Source organism: Callorhinus ursinus, unplaced genomic scaffold (genome assembly GCF_003265705.2).
Source record: "Callorhinus ursinus isolate GAN/ISIS: 27379988/994484 unplaced genomic scaffold, GSC_fseal_2.0 scaffold4, whole genome shotgun sequence".
NCBI lineage: Eukaryota > Metazoa > Chordata > Mammalia > Carnivora > Otariidae > Callorhinus > Callorhinus ursinus.
In genome coordinates this window covers 107262036-107282491 of record NW_027397066.1, presented here as the reverse complement: position 1 = coordinate 107282491, position 20456 = coordinate 107262036, and the positions used below count along the sequence as shown (strand labels likewise).

At 34.4% G+C, this 20456-nt stretch overlaps 1 protein-coding gene across 11 annotated transcripts in view; it reads left to right on the top strand.

Moving 5' to 3' along the window:
• Positions 1–20456, top strand: part of SCLT1 (sodium channel and clathrin linker 1) — a 183836-nt gene that overhangs the window by 43006 nt on the left and 120374 nt on the right. For all 11 annotated transcript variants that reach the window (XR_003208832.2, XR_003208834.2, XM_073892263.1 and 8 more), the window contains 4 exons: positions 5788–5923; positions 11320–11442; positions 13583–13648; positions 18972–19042. Coding sequence is in view for 9 of the 11 variants with exons in the window: in XM_073892263.1 (XP_073748364.1) it covers positions 5788–5923; positions 11320–11442; positions 13583–13648; positions 18972–19042 (396 nt within the window). In the remaining 2 variants the exon portion in view is untranslated. The remainder of the gene's footprint in view (positions 1–5787; positions 5924–11319; positions 11443–13582; positions 13649–18971; positions 19043–20456) is intronic.

Below are 20456 nucleotides of genomic sequence, written 5' to 3'. Positions count from 1 at the left end.
TCTCCTGACCATGCTTGCAGACACACGCACTCCCTCTCTCAAATAAAGAATCTTTAAAAAAACAAAACAAAACAAAACTATGGAGACAGTAAAATGATCAGTGGTTGCCAGGGGCTGGGGGGAGGGTACGGGAGTAGAGAAGATGAAAAGGCAGAGCACATAGGATTTTTAGGACAGTGAAACTATTCTGTAAGACACTAGTAGTGGATACATGTCATCGTAGGATGTAGGATGTATAACACAAGAGTGAATCCTAATGTAAACTATAAACTTTGGGTAATTGTGTCAATGTAGGTTTATCAGTTGTGACAGAATGTACCACTCTGGTGGGGGAGGTCATGCTGAGGAGGGCCAAGGGGTATACTGGGGAATTTCTCTACTTTCTGCACTCTTTGCTGTGGACCTAAAACTACTCAAAAATTAAGTCTTATTTTTTAAAAAGAGTCACCTAAAATGAACACGTTAAAAAAAAATAAAAGAAAGCATGAAAGTAAAGAAAATCATAATAGGCAGGGCATATAGAAACAAATACTAAGTAGTAGATATAAACCCAAATATATCAGTAATTATATTAAATTTCAGTGTATTACATGCTACAATTAAAAGTGATGTATCAGAGGAGAGTAAAAAAAGAAACCAGTTATGGTATATACTTATCAGAGAAATTCCTAAAATGTAATATAGAATGGATGCAGATAAAAGGATGGAAAATAGATAACACCATGCAAGTGCTAACCGAAAGAAAGCTGGTAATATCAGACACAGTAGACTTTAACGCAGAACAGATTATTAGAGATAAAAAGGGATATTTCATAATGATAAAAGATTCAATTTTCCCAAAAGATGTGACAGTTTTAAATTTGTGAGCACTCAATAACAAAGGCTCAGAATGGAAAATTTTCAATTTTTCTGTTCTTCTTGAATCAAAAAATTCAATTATAGCACTGAGTGGCAAGACAGACTAATTAAATTTTTTAAAAGTACTTAAAAGTATCAATAACAAAAGGTTATTTTTAAATATGTTATACTATTTTTTAAATATTTACTTTTCCTGACAGAAAATGTTTAATAAGAGAAATATGACTAATACATAAATATAACAAGAATTTTTTAAAAAGATTTTATTTATTTGTCAGACAGAGAGCTCGAGCACAAGCAGAGGGAGAAGCAGGCAGAAGGAGAAGCAGAGTTCCTGACAAACAAGGAGCCCAGTGCGGGAATCGATTCCAGGACCCTGGGATCATGACCTGAGCCAAAGGCAGATGCTTAACTGAGACTGAGCCACCCAGGTGTCCCTATAACAAGAATTTTTTTTTTTTTAAGATTTTATTTATTTCTTAGAGAGACAGAGACAGTGACAGAGATAGTGAGAGAGAGCACAGGTGGGGAGGGAGAGGGAGAAGGAGGCTTCCCGCCAAGCAGGGAGCCCGATGCGGGGCTCGATTCCAGGACCCCGGGATCATGATCTGAGCCAAAGGCAGACGCCCGACCGACTGAGCCACGCAGGCACCCCCCTATAACAAGAATTTTTAAAAAGGCACCCCAAAGCCCAGAGAAAAACTGTGATAGTAGGAAATATAAACAGATTGCTCTCAGTAATTTGAAAAAAAAAAAAAAAGAGTATGTAATATTTGAACAATGCAGTTAACAAATCTGTAAGGGACACGTATTAAATGCTACTACCTTCAGAATACATACGTCCTAAGTACACATACAATATTTCCACAATTAACCAGTTCAAAAAAGTAACTCAGGGATTTTTAAGGTCTCAGAATTACTCTGCTTATGTTCTTTGATGACAGTGAAAATTATACTAGAAATCAGTTTTTTTAAAGGTAACTAGAAAATCCCCAACTGTTCTTTAGTTAAGCAACTTATTTATAGGTCAAAGGATTAACAGTGAAAAATTAGAGCATACTTTTAACTGGTTGATAATGAACATAAATCAGTAAAGCTTATAGGTTGCCACTAAGGCCATTCTTAGAGGGAAATCCAAAGTCTTAACTGCATATATTAGAAAAGAAAGTCTAAAAATCAGTGATCTCTAAGAATTTGCAAAAGAGGTTAGAAAAAGGACAGTAAACTAACCCAAAATTATAAAACACCTGGGGAATCTGGACACATTGGGCAAGAGTCAGCAGGCATTGCAAACTGCAAGATTGGACACCCGGTCCCTAAGTACTTAAGATACTAAAACAAAAATAAGCTATACATAGGCAGTTCTTGCTATGTATGATAGTGCAGGACTTTAAAAATGACCATGCAAGCTGAAACTGTGGAAAGTGATCTTAATAATCAATGGATGAAAATTATGATTTTTCTGTGACCTTAAAAATTTTTGCAAAAATACTAGTAACTGTCTTGTTTCTAACTGTACTGTTGATTATAAGGGATGAGTTTTTTTTACAAAGAAATAAAACATTTTAATTCTCAATGTTTCTAATGTTTTTAGTATACTAAGTGAATATTAATTTTACTATTTTTTTTCATTTTATTTAAAATGACTCTAGGGGTTTACCTGAGTTGACTTATGATGAAAATACTGTATAATGGAAATGACGGAATATTATGTCATCATTAAAGTATTTATAGGAAAATATTTTATAATCTGGAAGAATGCATATGTTTCAGTAATACAGTTTAAAAGGCAGGTTATAAAATATTAACAGTATGGTATATCTGTCTGTTTTCAACGGAGAGCAAAAATTCTGCTAGAAAATATATCACACCATTAATAATGGTTTTTCTCTGGGATTTGGCATGTTTTTTTTTAAAACTCTTATTATATTTTATGTTATAAAGTAAATATTTCTTCAAATACCAGAAATACTTAAACCCATTATTATATGGTCAGTTAATCTTCTACAAAAAAAGGTAAGAATATGCAATAGGAGGGGCGCCTAGGTGGCTCAGTCGTTAAGCGTCCACCTTCGGCTCAGGTCATGATCCCAGGGTCCTGGGATCGAGCCCCACATCGGGCTCCCTGCTCCGCCGGAAGCCTGCTTCTCCCTCCCACTCCCCCTGCTTGTGTTCCCTTTCTCACTGTGTCTCTTTCTGTCAAATAAATAAAATCTTTAAAAAAAATATATGCAATGGGAAAAAGTCTCTTCAACAAATGATATGGGGAAACTGGACAGCTACATGCCAAAGAATGAAACTGGACCATTTTCTTACACCAGGCACAAAAATAAATCCAAAATGGATGAAAGACCTAACTGAGACCTTAAACCATAAAAATCCTAGAAGAGAGCATAGGCAGAAATGTCTCTCACATCAGCTATAGCAACATTTTTTTTTTTTTAGATAGGTCTCCTGAGGCAAGGGAAACAAAAGCAAAAAATAAAACACTGGGACTACATCAAAATAAATAGCTTGTGCATAGCAAAGGAAACAGTCAACAAAACTAAAAGGCAACTTACAGAATGGAAGAAGATATTTGCAAATGACATACCTGCTAAACAGTATTCAAAATATATAAAGAATTTATATAACTCAACACCAAAAAAATAGTCTAATTTAAAATGGGCAGAAGACATGAACAGATATTTCTCCAAAGAAGACACAGATGCCCAACATCTGAAAAGAGGCTCAACATCACTCCTCATCGGGGAAATCAAATCAAAACCACAAAACTACAGTGGCTACAGTGGTGTAGCCACTGTAGAAAACAGTATGGAAGTTCCTCAAAAAAGTAAAAATAAAACTACCCTACAATCCAGTAATCAGACTACTGGGTATTTACCCATAGAATACAGAAACACTAATTTGAAAAGATATATGCAACCCTGTCTTTATTGTAACATTATTTACAATAGCCAAATTATGGAAGGAGCCCAAGCATCCATCAATAGATGAATGGATAAAGAAGTTTGTGTGGGGCGCCTGGGTGGCTCAGATGGTTAAGCATCTGCCTTTGGCTCAGGTCATGATCCCAGGGTCCTGGGATCGAGTCCTGCATTGGGCTCCCTGCTCCTTGGGAGCCTGCTTCTCCCTCTGCCTCTCTCTCTCTCTGTCTCTCATGAATAAATAAATAAAATCTTTAAAAAAAAAAAAAAGTTTGTGTGTGTGTTTGTATACATACATTCAATGGAATATTATTCAGCCATAAAAAAGAATGAACTCTTGCCATTTGCAATGACTTGGATGGAGTTAGAGTATAATGCTAAGTGAAATAAGTCAGAGAAATACAGATACCATACGATTTCACTCATGTGTGGGATTTAAGAAACAAAACAAATGAACAAAGTGGGGGAAGAAAAGGGAGACAAACCAAGAAACAGACCCTTAGCTAGAGAACAAACTGATGGTTACCAGAGGGGAGGTGGTTGGGGGGGATGGGTGAAATAGGTGATGGGGATTAAGGAGTGCATTTGTGATGAGAACTGGGTGAAGTATAGAATTGTTGAATTGCTGTATTATATGCCTGAAACTAATATAACACTGTATGTTAACTATATTGGAATTAAAATTAAAAACTTAATAAAAACAAAAAAATAAAAATACTAGAAATGTTTTAAAGTATGAACATCTGTGTTATTGATAAAAATTTTTAACTAGGGAATAATTAGCAACCTCTGTCCTTTCCTTAGGGAGTAATTAATTTTTTTGTTGTTTCTAAGGTTAATTACCTGTGAATTTCATGTGTTAGATGAACTTTGTTTTCAATAAATATATTCTAAAAATTGAAATTGAATTTTTCTAGTTTCAAAGGAGATTTTAAATACAGTAGGTAATTCTCTTTATTTTAAATATATAGATGCAGGTTCTTGAACTTCAACTACCTTCAACTATCTTCAACTACCTTGAGATGTGTTTATTATAAATAACATTTTCTGCTAATAATTTATACATTAAAGGTTTTCAGGTCTTTCTGATACTATATTTTTTTCCTTTTAGGTTTGTATCATTTTAAAGTAAAATAGTTAGTCTTTTCAGATGTACTTTCTAAAGCTTTCTTTTGGTAGCTGTTTTAAAATACAAAATATCTGTAATTTAATGTTAAGATTAATTTTGAATTTAAGGCTTTCAGAGTTATGGTCAAGCTTATGTAAAATGTGCTGAAAATTAAAGCCTCTAATCATCTTGCTTTCATAACCAGCAATTTTATTCAACTCTGTTTATTAACTGGATTAAGTAAGATGTTACCTGAGTTTAAGGGCGCCTGGGTGGCTCAGTTGGTTGAGCGACTGCCTTCGGCTCAGGTCATGATCCTGGAGTCCCGGGATCGAGTCCCACATCGGGCTCCCTGCTCAGCGGGGAGTCTGCTTCTCCCTCTGACCCTCTTCCCTCTCGTGCTCTCTGTCTCTCATTCTCTCTCTCAAATAAATAAAATCTTAAAAAAAAAAAGATGTTACCTGAATTTTGTGAAACACAATGAAGAAAATAATTCTATAATATTTTATATCCCATTTCCTTTTAATTGCCTAGATGAAACCACTGTTATATTTTTTTCCTGAATGGCCTGTTTCATAAATTAATAGGGTGTAATATCTGAATTTTACCTTGTTGAATAACTAAAATCTCCTTAGGACAAACTGATTTATGGTTGAATTAATTATGACAAATTTAATGCATTTGAAATTGTTAGATTTTTATTTTCATAGCACAGTATTTAATGGTGATTAACAATTTAATTTTTGAAGTCTACTTAAAAATTAGTTTTATGTAAGGAATTTTTTTTAAAGAATGTTTTTGGTGCTCCAATGTTTATTTAGTTTACCTTGAAACAGTGATTATTGTTGGTAAAATGAATTTATATTATTACTGTGTTAACTCTTTTTTCTGAAGGTTGCACAGCGAATTAAAAGATGCTGTTGAAAAGCAACTGGAGTCCTTTCCCTTTGGCACAGATGTGGGAAATGATATATATACAGATGATGAAACAGTTAGGAATCTACGAGAACAATTACAACTAGCCAATCAAGTGAGTGATGTAAATTTTTTTAAACTATATTCTGAATAAACAGAATTTTTAAAATCTGTGTTAATCATTATTTATGAATGATAACAGAATAGCAAAATTAGTACTTATTGATTTCTACAATTTATAAGAACAGTTAACAGGTAACAAAACTTACAATATATACCGTCCCTGGTTGTTAAAAATATAGCTACCAAATGTATATTTTAATTGAATCATAAATCTTTTGACATTTTTATGTCATAAAAATATCTTAATGCCTGGAGTGCCTGTGTGGCTCGGTGGGTTGGGCATCTGACTCGATTTTGGCTCAGGTCATGATCGTGAGATTGAGCCCTGCATCTGGCTCCGTGCTCAGTGAAGTCTGCTTGAGAGTCTCTCTCTCCCTCTCCTGCCCCTCTCCCAGCTGGCTACATGCATGCATGCATGCACTTTCTCCAAAATAAATAAATAAATCTTTTAAAAAATATATTTTAATGCCCAAGAAAATTTTTAAAGAAAAAAATAATCATCCACTCACTTAAATTTACATTTTTCATTTTTCTGTGTTTTCTTCTGATTCGGTGTTTTCCTCAATTTTCAAAGATTATAGAATTATATTTTTCAAAAATTACACTTCTCTTCTCTGTACTACTTTTTCTCCTTTTTTCCTCCCTCATAGTAACTGAAATATTTGGGAAGCTATATTATATATATATATTATATATATATATATCTCCATCCTGTTTTCAACACTGAAATTTGTGATTGTACATAAGGGAATTTTATTTTAATTTACAGTTTTATATCCTAGGCATCTCATATCTTATATGTATTTGAATCTCTGTTCTGCTTTCTAGCTTTGTGCCTCAGTTTCTTCATTTATAAATGGAAATTACAAATTCCTTATTATAATTTTGATTTTATAGTTATCTATGAAAAATCATTTTTTATACCCTAGAAATTTAGTTTTGGAATTCTTATATTTATGAAAGTGATAATTACCTGATTAAATTAAACTGGATTTAAACAGGTTATATTTACCATGATAAAGGAGCGTGTATTTAACACTGATTTTATTTTTTCATGTGTAAAGGGAAGGAATTTGAAAAAGTAATAGAGGAAAAAAAACGAGAAAGCATGCTCTTTCAAACTTTTCCAACTTTCAGACTCTAGTTTTAGCTCTGTTCAAAATATTATCAAAAAGGATTGATAAATGTTTATACAGAAATAAATGGAAATTAATTAAGACTTATGAAGGCTTTCTAACAGGCTATCAAAAGCTAGTGCACAATATGCAATTCTTCGTACTCTGGAAAAAGATTGTGATAGACCATATGTAAAAGAACCCTCTGTTATATACCTTAAATATATGCAATGATTATTTGTCAATTCTACCTCAATAAAACTGAAAAAAAACTTTTTTTTAAAAGGAAGTGGAATGAAAACTAGATAAGATTTGTAGTTTCAAAAAACAAAACAAAGAACCCTGTCTCTAAAAAGCATCTCTCTGCAGTACTTGTATTGCTATAATTTCCAATGTTAATTTTATTAAAACTTCAAAATTACTTATTAAACCAAATTTGTTCTCTCATTCCTTATCTTTTTCTCCTCCTGCCTTACCCTCTCTTTGCCTTTCTCCTACATCTTGCTCCACCTCATATTATTTCTCTGAAGATTGTCCTATTTTTTTTGCTACATTTTGGATCAGTCACTTCGTAGAAGAAATTGATGAGGTCCAACTCTGAGCAGTCAAAAGGAAAAAGCTGATTGGTTATAAACACAATTTCCCCCAAAATCTATAATTTACTTTGTTAATAAATATAAAATTTTAACTGAATGGGAGTTTAGGCTTCTTATGAAGTGTAAATAATAGAAAATGTTAATAACTCAATAGTATCAAAACAGTAATGTCAAATATTCTGCTTATTATTCATATATGTTTACGTATTTTGTTTTTAAGGTGTGATAAAACACATAAAATTATTTTGGTATCCATCACTAAATTGAAAGACCTTTGTCTTACTCATGAAAACTAGTTGAATCCAAACCGAAGAGACAAAAATTAGGTTAAATACAATTTATAGTAAAAAATAAAATAATTATTATGCTTTATCAAAGTAATAAGCATAAAGAAATTGACTATTCAGATATCTTCATTTATTTCATAAGTATTAATTAGATGTCTATTAGATATCAGGCACTGTGCTAATTGTTGAGGATACGATAGAGAGTGTTGGTTCCTGCTTTCGTGGAAAACAAGCTTTTGTTAAAAAAAAAAAAAACTCGTCAAACTTCTTGAGTTTGTTCTCTATTTGCTAGCTTTGTGATCTTGGGAAATGTCTTTTTACCTTACCTTCATTTATATATGGAGATTATAATAATTCTTATCTCATGGAGTTCTTATGGTAATTCAGAAATTCCCATAAAGCACATAATGCCTAACACACATGTAAATTAATAAATTTACGTATTATTTTTATCATCATCATTACTGAACAGCAAGATAAAGAATTAAAATTGAGTGCAAAAGGTGCTGGGTAAAGCAAATGTAATGGCCTTGGAAGCTGATAACACTAGTACAATATTGAGTACCTAACTTAATATTTTTAGTTTGGAGTATTTTGTTCTGCTATGATAGTGTGATTTGTAAGAATCTTTCTGGGGGCAGGTTGGCAATAAGAGCCTTAGAAACATTTATATCCTTTGACCAATTAATTAGACTAGGATATCACATAGATTCTAGGAATCTATCCTAAGAAACTGTATGTAAAAATTGATGAATAAATGTTCATTATACTATTATATATGATAATGAAAATTGGAAATAGTTTAAAAATCTAACAATATGGAATCACTTAAATTGGTTTTTCAAATGATGGGTTATACCATTTAAAAATTTTATATTAGTACATTGGTTCTCAATTTTTTTGTGCATTATAATTTCCCAAGGGCTTTTTGAAATAGATTATTATTCTCCTTTCCCAAGGGGAATCTCAAATCTTGAATCTTCTGATTCAAGAAGTCTGGGCTCAATAATTTGTGTTTCTGACGCGTTCTGAGGTAATGCCTGATGGTTTAGTCCTCCTATAAGAACCACTGCTTTAGAGATTCTTGGTTTTCTATTTGTCCCGATGATTCTTACTATCAGGCAGGTTTGTAAAACTACAACCTTTTGAGGTTATGACGTGTCTTTCTGACCATTCTACTGAAAAGAAAATGTTCTTATGGAATTAAAATGAATTGTCCAAGATCATTCAGCCAAAAATCAGCAATTGAATCCAAGTCTTTTTTATTGTTATGTTAATCACCATATATTACATCATTAGTTTTTGGTGCAGTGTTCCATGATTCATTGTTTGTTCATAACACCCAGTGCTCCATGCAGAACGTGCCCTCCTCAATACCCATCACCAGGATAACCCATCCCCCTACCCCCCCTTATGGCTCCAGATTTGTTCGTCTACACATTTTAAAACTATGTAAGTTTTAGGCAAACCTAATTGATGATGTAGAAACCAGGATCATAGTTATTTTGGGGGAATAGTAGTATCTTGAAGAGAGGGGTATCGGGCTTCTAGGTGCTAGTAATAACATGCTCTTTCTTGAACTGTGTGCTGGTTACATAGATGCAATCGCTTTGTGAAAATTCATGATTTCTGTGTTTTCTGAATACATGTTATACTTCAGTAATAGTTTCCTTAAAACTTATGAACCTCTGTTTACTTTAAATGTATACTCATTATCTTCTTAAAACGCTTATCTTTTCACTACACCTTGTTACCTTCTTACTAAAACAGGGTGGCTTAGTTCTGACCTGGGATTTAAAAGTTTGGGCTTTTGGGGCACCTGGGTGGCGCAGTCAGTTGGGCATCCAACTCTTGGTTTCAGCTTGGGTCATGGTTTCAGGGTGGTGGGATTGAGCCCAGTGTCAAGCCCTACATCGGGCTCTGCACTGAGTGGGGAGTCTGCTTAAGATTATCTCTCCCTCTCCTGCTGCCCCTCCCCACCCCTCTCTCTCTCTCTCTGTCTCTCTCAAAAAAATAAATAAATAAATCTTTAAAAGTTTGGGATTTAGAAACAAAGAGGTAAATGTTTCCTCCTGACTCTGTCAACAACTTGCTGAGGAACCCTCAGCAAATGGCCAAAACCTGCTCCACTCTTCTTTTTAGACAATAAAAAGAGAATAATGCTCTTTACCTACTAGCTTAGCATTTCTTACCCTTTTTGGTTTCAGGACCCCTCTCCAGGATGCTTAAAAATTATTGCTGACCTCGAAGAATTCTCTTTTTGTGGATTATATATCTATCAGTATTTGTCATATTATAGATTAAAACTGAGAGATTTTTAAGAACAAATGGAAGCATAAGAACACATTCCAATACCCATCAGAGAGATGACATCACATCATATAAACTTTGGAAAACTTCAGTGTACACTCATGAGAAGATGAGCGTGAAAAAGGCAAATAATGTCTTCATATTATAATGAACAAAATTTTGACTTCAGGAGTCTCTATATCACACTTTGAGACTTGCTGTGTTGAAAGAATAGTTAATGATGTGAGAAAACTCTGATTATAAAATGCCAAGTGAAAATAATACGGTACAAATAGTACACTGTATGATTCCCAGTTTTGTTAAAAGAACAGAAATACAAACTTCTTTTCCAAAATCACATTTAAAAACATGAATACATCCAAAATTTATAAAGATGCTTATACCCAGACACTAGCAGTATTTACTGTCAGGTGGTAAAATTACAGGTAATTCTTGTTTTCTGTTTTGCTGTCTTTTCCCAGCTTTCTATAACATTTATTACTTTTACAATCTGAAAAAAATCTTGTACTTTATCAGGGACAATTATCTTTAGTAATTTCCAAGGCTTATATTTTCTTATGGAACAAAGATAGTGCTTTAAATCCATATCTCTGATTTAAGAGTTAAATTTTAGCTATGAAATCTGAATAAAAAGAAAATTTCAACATAAGGCATTTTCATCTTTAGGTTTATTCTCTGAAATGCTTTTTTTTGTTGTTTTATTTGATTTTGGTGTTTTGTTGTTTGGGTTTTTTAGAGGGAAAGAGAGGGAGAGGAAGAGGGAGAGAGAGAGAATCTTGGGCAGGCATCATGCTCAGCACAGAGCCCAATGCGGGGCTCTGTCTTACATCCCTGAGATCATGGCCTGAGCCAAAATCAAAGGTCAGGTGCTTTATCAGCTGAGCTCCCCTTCTCTGAATTGTTATTAATACAAGTATATAGCATCAGAAATATTACAACTATACCATCTTTACACAAGTTCCATTTTTATTTTTGTGACTTTATATACAAGGATTCATTCTGTAAAAGAGTATGATTCATTTGTACTATGCAATAGCCTGCTAATAATTTAATGAATTCTTGATTCTTTTTGTTTTATAGGAAAAAACTCAGGCTGTGGAACTCTGGCAGACTGTTTCTCAGGAGCTGGACAGACTTCAGAGACTTTATCAGGAACATATGACTGAGGCCCAGATTCATGTAGTTGAAAGTCAAAAACAAAAGGTAATCTTGGATTTCATGGTTTTCTTGTATATCAGTTTTCATGTAAATCTTCATTCTTGAGAAACTCTGTTTTGAAGAGGAATGCTTAAGTGTCTACTGTGTTATGTATGTTAGATAGATCTTTGCTGGTTAGAAATTTCTTGGACAGTTAAAGCAATGCCTAGTATACATTAGGTTTTATAATGTGATTATCAATGAAAGCTATATTTAGTTCTAAGAAGCAGCTATATGATGATTCTGTATAAATGAACCCCCAAAGCTTCTATATTGGCCTATGACAGGAACTATTCATTAGATTATGGCCAGTGAAGAAACCTGCTCAAATATAATGACAACACCATGTGAAGTGAAAATGTTAACACTCTTAAAGTTACCTCTAAAATAGATGTCAAGCGGGGGCGCCTGGGTGGCTCAGCCATTAAGCGTCTGCCTTCAGCTCAGGTCATGGTCCCAGGATCCTGGGATTGAGCCCCATGTCGGTCTCCATGCTCAGCGGGAAGCCTGCTTCTCCCTCTCCCACTTCCCTTGCTTGTGTTGCCTCTCTCGCTCACCTTCTCTGTCAAATAAATAAAATCCTAAAAATAAAATAAAATAGATGTCAAGTGTATTTAGCATAAATTAATCAGAATAGAATTTTACAATAGGAAGAGATCTTATTGGTTATTAAGGCATTCTTTCTATTCAGAGCTGGAATGATTTTTGTATTCTTTCAAAGTGGACATCTAAGCTTTTGCTGTAAACCTCTGTTGACAAGAACTTATCATCTCAGAAGACGATCCATTCCATTGAAAAACCTGCCTCCTTGATCCTTCCATTGGTTCTTTTTCTGCTGTGAACATTGAAAACTATGGAGTATTCCAAATTCTGATTCCTTTTCTATGGATTTTGAGAAGGCAGACGTTTAAATACATTGGTTATCACTCCTTACTTCAATTCTCATTTATGGACTTCTCAAATTCCAGTTTATGAATGTTCCTATTACTGTCATCATAATTAGGAATTTCTACCTAAAGGAGTCATAATAATACTTACATGACACTTTGCAGTTTACAAAATGATTTTTCTATATATGCTCTGGTTTGAAAATAACCTATATGTAGTCTGGGCAAGACCTTTACCTCTGAGGGAGGGGAAATGGGGAGAATGGACAAAATGGGTGAAGGGGAGTGAGTAGGAAATATAGGCTTCCAGATATTGAATGATATAAGTCATGGGAATAAGAGGCATAATAATACAGGGAATATAGTCAATGATATTGTAATAGCATTGTATGGTGACAGATGGTAGCTACACTAGCAGTGAGTCATAGCGTAATGTATAGAGAAGTTGAATCACTATGTTGTACACTTAAAGCTAATGTAACATTGTATGTCAACTATACTCAAATTTAAAAATTTTTTTAAAAATACACATACATACACGGCATTTTATCAAAAAGAAAAGGCTTTTACCTGTGAGATCTAAGAAACTATTTCTAAAAAAATGTAAGTTCTTTGAGGCTGTTTCCCCATTTAGATCAATCAACTAAGTCCTGTGGTATTTTTTTCACCTTTATTGTACTTTAACTATGCAGTTAGGTTTTTTGTACAAGCCTTTACAAATAATACTTTGTCCTTATTTCTCCAGTTATGTCAGTCTTTAATTCTGTCATCCAACATATTAATAGCCCCTTCCAGCTTTGTGTCACCTGCACATACAGTGCTTAGTAGGATCATAACAGATAATCACAGTCTGAAACTTGGGCTTTCAAGCTATGAGAATTTTAAGAAGGGGAGAGAGAAACAATAATTTCTGTGCCAGGGTTTATATTGTAGTTTTTGAGTCAGTTTGAATGTAGTTTTTCAATATTGTGCAATCTCTCTCCAGCATGTCTATTTACTAATAGAGTGATTTCTAGAAATAATGGCCTTACATAAAACATAAATAGCCACATTTGTTTCTACATTGTCACCTTATTTAATTTTGTAGTCATTTAAAAAAAATTATCTTATTTCTTCAACTGTTAATTCACACAATAACAGAAGACAACTAAATTCATCTAGACTTAGGCATAATGATTTTAGACTTGATTTTAGGTTAATTTTACATATGGGTTGTAAACAGAATGCTATTTATACACACCTCTACCTTCCTACTGTAGGATCAATTGACCAATTTTCAACAATTGACCAGGCAACTTCATGTAACTAATGAGAACATAGAAATGGTAAGTGAAAATATCCATTTAGTGTACTTGTTGATATAAACAAGAAATTGTGACTTTAATATTTATTTATGCTAATAAAAATCAATAACAATAAAGCCCATGTATGTGAAATGAAAATAGGTAGGTGGTACTCTTTTCTCTTTATCTGTCTTTTCCTTTCACATTCGATAGCATGACAATGTTCACAATACTTACTAGAGATCTAAAGCTAACATTTTTCTGAAATATCACCTAATCTATTAGTAATCTTAGGGTCCTTGGTAGGATCTCGAGAGTAATCTAGACTGTGAGCTTCTCAAGAGTAGAACTCATGCTTTATTCTTAGTATTTCATTTAGTATGCTGGTAGGTATATAATAAGAATTGTGGAACACTTAAATGAATAGCCCAGTTTCTTAAAAGTAATAGGACATTAAGAATCATTTGTTAGTTGACTGGACATCAGTATTAATTGGTACATCTAAATTTCCCTTTAATTTTTTTCTAAAAGAAATGTAATAATTAGCCTTCCTAGTTCTGCTCTTTACCTTTTTTCTCCTCTCACTTTTCTTTTTTTCTTTTCTCTCCTTTTCTTTTCCTTTCTTTTTGGCATTTTATTTTACCTCATTGTTGAGTAATACAATTATGACATCCCAGGTAATTCCTCTCTTTCCTTTCTTCATTTTGCTTAGTAACTCTGCTAATTCTTGTTCGTACCTAATGAAAATGTCTTTGTTTAAGAGTGGAGTTGTGCCATCAAAAGTACGTTATCCAATTTTTTTCTATTTTTCCAAAATTTTCTCCTTTAACCATGTAAAAAATTATTAAATTTCACTTGTTACTTCTAATCACTTAAAATTTTTGATAATATACTTCTTAGACATTTTAAATAGTATTAAAGTACTCCAAAACAAAATGACTGATATCCATAATTAAATCATATTTCTGCATGAAATTAATAGCTTAACCTCATATCACAATTATTCGTTCTTTCAGTATATCTCTTAGAATTGCAGGGATTATATAATCCTTTGGTATCTTATACCATAGAGCCCCTACTTGGATATAAGCCACCCCAAATCATTCTGATGAAAGTCAGGGGAAATGAATATTTGAGTATTCATAGGAAAAAAATTAAAAATTTCTAAGGGACAAGAATTCACAGATTTTAGCCAAAACTAAGAATAGGAAGTGATGGGTACAATAAAAGTGATAAAGAAGTGACAGGATGGATGAAAGAGTCGTGTTGTAAAGAAAAAGAGACTATGCGGGTGGTTAAAATAAAGGAATATGGTAAGAGAAATTTTAAAACTTAAGCTTTTTTTTTTTTAAAGATTTTATCCATTTATTTGACAGAGAGAGAGACAGTGAGAGAGGGAGGACAAGCAGGTGGGGTGGGAGAAGCAGGCTTCCCGTGGAGCAGGGAGCCCAATGTGGGGCTCGATCCCAGGACCCTGGGATCATGACCTGAGCCGAAGGCAGACGTTTAATGACTGAGCCACCCAGGCGCCCCAAAATTTAAGCATTTTTTCAAGTACTTACTGGGTATCAAACAAGACTGCTGAATGTGAAGGGACATAGTTAAGTGATTATAAAGATCTTGTGCTTCTCAAAGAGCATTCAGAGAATAGTCGCAGGAGCAAGTTTGAGTCAAAATCAAACTTGAAGAAAAGTACTCATTAAAAAGTTTTCTGATTTCACGAATAAGCTGATTAAGTGAATAGGTCCCTATAGATGTACAATCATTTGATGAGTACACAGGAGTAAATATCCTTCATGACCAATGCACATTTGTAACCTACAGAAGGTAGAATCCCCTGATGTGAATGGTACATGAAAGTACAAGTTTATTTACTATGGCTATAGATACAATGGGATTTTACATTTCCTAGAGATTATCTTTACTGAAATCATATTCTTTTTTGAGATTTGTTCATCTCTATAAAATTATTCAAAAATATTTTCTTTTCTTTTTTTAATTTATTTTTTTTGATGTAGTGTTCCATGATTCATTGTTTGCATATAACACCCAGTGCTCCATTCAATATGTGCCCTCTTTAATACCCATCACCAGGCTAACCCATCTTCCCACCCCCCTTCCCTCTAGAACCCTCAGTTTGTTTCTTAGAGTCCATAGTCTGTCATGGTTCGTCTCCCCCTCTGATTTCTCCCCCTTCATTTTTCCCTGCCTACTATCTTCTTTTTTTTTTTTTTTTTTTAACATATAAGGTATTATTTGTTTCAGAGGTACAGGTCTGTGATATACCAGCCTGAACATGCCCGATCTCATCTGATGTCAAAAATATTTTCTGGGCGCCTGGGTGGCTCAGTCGTTAAGCGTCTGCCCTCGGCTCAGGTCATGATCCCAGGGTCCTGGGATCGAGTCCCACATCGGGCTCCCTCCTCGGCGGGAAGCCTGCTTCTCCCTCTCCCACTCCCCCTGCTTGTGTTCCTGCTCTCGCTGTCTCTGTCAAATAAATAAATAAAATCTTTAAAAAAATATATATTTTCTGATTGCATATTAAGTTCCTGTCACTGTTAAAGATTCTCTAGTTGCAAGAGAACTGTGCATCTATCCACAAACTCCTGTCCTACTTGGTAAGACAGGGATGATATATGAAGTAATCATGATCAGTGATTGAAAGGGATGCTTCCCTGGACCTTTCTGAATCTCCAAATTCTAGAATATTAATATAGCATATAATTTTCTTTGTAATGACAGAGAACACCATATTCAGATGCAGTTGTTGAGCTCTACTAGGCTTGCTAACAAGTTAGTTCCCAACACTAGCTTTTTTAAAATTCACAATTCCAATTTATACTTTCCCTAATCACTCTACATCATTTACCTTTAAGGTGCTCCCAAATGGTAAAAGACACAAGCATTAATTATGTTAGAGCCAAGACAGTGTGTATAATAAAACGTTAACAGTACATTACAGACATTAAAGAATTCAGAGTTGTGAATCATTTTGGAATGAAGTCATTGATAGTTTCACAGGAGAATTTGAAACGATATTAAAGGTCATCTATTTCCTCAAATGATATAGGCATCCTTTTATTAAATGCTTTTCAGTTAGATGATCATTAGCCTCTGCTTTAACTATTACCTGTAAGAGATTTATCACTTCCTCAAAGAGTCTGTTCCTTTGAATTCTGATTATTAGCTAAAATCTGGGGCACCTGGGTGGCTCAGTTGGTTAATCGTCTGCCTTCCACTCAGGTCATGATTTCAGGGTCCTGGGACATAGCCATGCATCAGGCTCTCTGCTCAGCAGGGAGTCTGCTTCTCCCTCTGCCCCTTACCCCCACTCATGCTCTCTCTCTCTCATAAATAAAATCTTAAAAAAAAAAAAGAAAGCTAAAATCTTGTTAAATTTCCTCCCATTGATACATGGTTTTATCTTTTGGAGTAACAGAACAAGCTCACGTCTTCAAATCAACCCTTTAGTTTATTTGCGTGCAAGCATTATGTCTTTCCTGATTCATGCCCAGTGTTGCACCCAATTTTTTTTAAACTATTCTGGTATGGTATAATTTACCTGCCTCTCATTATTCTGGCCTTCTTTCCCTGCATGTGATAGTCGGTTTTTTAAATTGTGGTCTGTGAGGGGCGCCTGGGTGGCTCAGTCATTAAGCGTCTGTCTTCGGCTCAGGTCATGATCCCAGGGTTCTGGGATCGAGCCCCTCATCGGGCTCCCTGTTCGGTGGGAAGCCTGCTTCTCCCTCTCCCACTGCCCCTGCTTGTGTTCCCTCTCTCGCTGTCTCTCTCTGTGTCAAATAAATAAATGAAATATTTTTAATTAATTAATTAAATTGTGGTCTGTGAATTGAACACTAAATTCTGGTCTGCAATAGTCTGCTTCCCAAAATAAAGATAAAAATGCAGTCTTCAGGCTCTCTTTATGTTTCATTGGAGGCACTCATTCATTTATTCCTTAAAGGTATAAGTACTTAGAATGCATTAAATCATGTGCCAGTCACTGGAAATTCTGGGAGAAGGTAGTCTTCAAAGTATTGTAGCTATGAACTTTAAATTTACTGTTTGAATATAATGCAACATGCATTGTAAAAGTGCATATAAAGTTTTATCAAAGTGCAGAAAGGAAACAATTATTTCTGTCTTAAAGTGAATGGATGATGGCAGAATCAAATTACAATTCCAGAGGGAAATAAAATAGTATATTAAAAATATGAAGCCCTGGGGTGCCTGGGTGGCTCAGTTGGTTAAGCGACTGCCTTCGGCTCAGGTCATGATCCTGGAGTCCCGGGATCGAGTCCCACATCGGGCTCCCTGCTCAGCAGGGAGTCTGCTTCTCCCTCTGACCCTCTTCCCTCTCGTGCTCTGTATCTCTCATTCTCTCTCTCTCTCAAATAAATAAATATTTAAAAAAAAACATGAAGTCCATAAGATTGGGTAGAGTATGAGAGAAGCACATTGAAAACTGCTTCCGGGAGAGGCAGCTGGAAAGATGTATGCATGATCTGTTGGGATAGGAAAAAACTGAAATCAAGGCTGTCGATTAGGAGGTAACTATAGTCTAAATAACATTGCCCATAGGCATATAGATAAAGATGATAAGGATAAGGAATTTGTGCCTTCATGGTAAAATCATCACTTAGAGAAGAAAATCAATTCCCTTAGAAAAATTTTTTCTACACTTCGAAGTCTGCTTCAGTATCTTCTGTTAGGTTCCTTCTCAGGTTAACCCTGAGAAAAGTGTTCTAATGCATGTCATTTATTTAGGAGATAATACCAAGGAGCAGCCAAAGGGTTTCTAACAATCATGCAAATTAATACCTTGGGTAACTGAAACTTAATCCTACCAGTGGATTCTGGAAGCCAGTGTAGAACAGGCGCAGACTTATTCCACCACGGGGCACGGGAGGACTTTGGGAAATTTACATACCAGTTCTCTTAAGTCATTGTTATCCAGCTCTTCCAGAGCAGGCTGGGGACATGAATTCTACAGCACCTGTCATCTTCTGTGCAGTTAGGTAAACAAATTCTGGCACTAACCATAGTTAGTCCAGACTCCACAAGTTACTAGCATAATCCCCAACAAGACTACCCGCACTAAGACACTAAGTGGGACAGGCTTGAATGGCCAAGGAAAACCATAAGACATCAAAAAGCAGATGCAGGTGGTTTGAAGTGAAGCAGGTGTCCACTGGAGTAGTAAAGTGAAGGCAAGGAAGGATTGCCAAGGTTTTATTTTACCGTCAAAAACTCTGATCATTATCATGACTCTGTTTTTTTCTACTTATATGCCCTACCGTTAATCCTTAAAGATGTAGTTTTAAGTGTTCTAATACTGAATGTTTCTATTTTTTTCTTGTGGCAGACTAACCAACACTTTCTGAAAACAGTAACTGAACAAAATGTGGAAATTGAGCGACTCCGAAAACAACTTAGGTATTTTCAAAAATGAATTTTGTTATTTTATTTAACAATTATTTTTCTTCAGAGTAAGTGATGATGCCATAATTTTTCCATGAGCATTTTTTTCTTTCCCTTTTAAGCCTCTGTCAATAGCTTTCTATATGTGTGATCTGTTAGTACCAGAAAAGGCTGAAATCAAGATGGTTAGGAGGAGACAACTATATGTATGTGAAGGGATGTTCCATGAAGGTAAAACCAGTGCTTATGGAGGAAAATCAGTTGTCTTAGAAATATTTTTTCTGCACATATCTTTTATTCCCCAATAAGCAGACCCTGAGAAAACGGTGTCAAATCATGTAGTTTATTTAAATGTAATACCAGTAGAGGAGTGGGGAAGTGAGACAGGGAAAAAGACAAAGCCAATAGAGGGTTTTTAAAAATCTGGCAGGTTAATACTGTACATATTTATTGTGGCCCAGTGGTTTAATAATCATTGCATTGACTTCACAGGAAAAACTTTTTTACTTTTTGTTCCCCTTATTCATAATACCTAAAATTCACAAGTATAGTCATAATAGGGTTTTGCTCTATGATGCAGTCATTTAGAAATATCTTTAAATTGTAATATAAATCAACATTTTATAAAAAATGTAAGTTTCTGTTTGTTAAATGAACCTTGCTATTTATTTTTTGTACCATCCTATATTTTGCCCCACAAAATATTTTGCTTTTTTAAAAAAAGAATTTATTTTATTTAAATTAATTTAATTTAATTTTCAACAATTAAATTTTAATTTAATTTAAATAAATTTACTTTCTTTTCCCCTAGACATTTCTACTTGTGGGCTCTTATTTGGTCATCCTTATTTCTTTAGATGTTACTGATTTTACAGCTTAAAGTAGAATGACTTACTTAATTGCAAGATTTTATTCTTTTTTTCAAGATGGAAGTTGGTTTTTTTAATTATAAAAGTAATATAAGTCCATTATAGAAAACTCTAGGTAGTATAAAAGTATAACAAGTTGCAGTGCAGTTCTGGCACTAACCATAGTTAGTCCAGACTCCACAAGTTACTAGCATAATCCCCAACAAGACTACCCTCACTAAGACACAAGTTTAGGGATCCCCAGGCCACCCACACCCCTCACCAATTGGCTGTAAATGCAAGTGTTCCCACTAACTACCCAGGCTCAGTAATTCTCTAAAATGGCTCAGGGAACTCAGAAAAGCACTGTACTTATGATTAGTTTTATTTTAAAGGTCACAGATCAGAACCAGCCAAAAGAAGAAACCCATTGAGTGAGATCTAGGAAGGTCTCAAAATTTGAACTTTCATGTCCTCTGGACATGGAACCAGGGAGCATCACCCTCCTGGCATATCACTATGTTCATCAACTAGGAAGCTCAGCTAAGACTTGGTGTCCAGAGATTTTATTGGATTTTTAT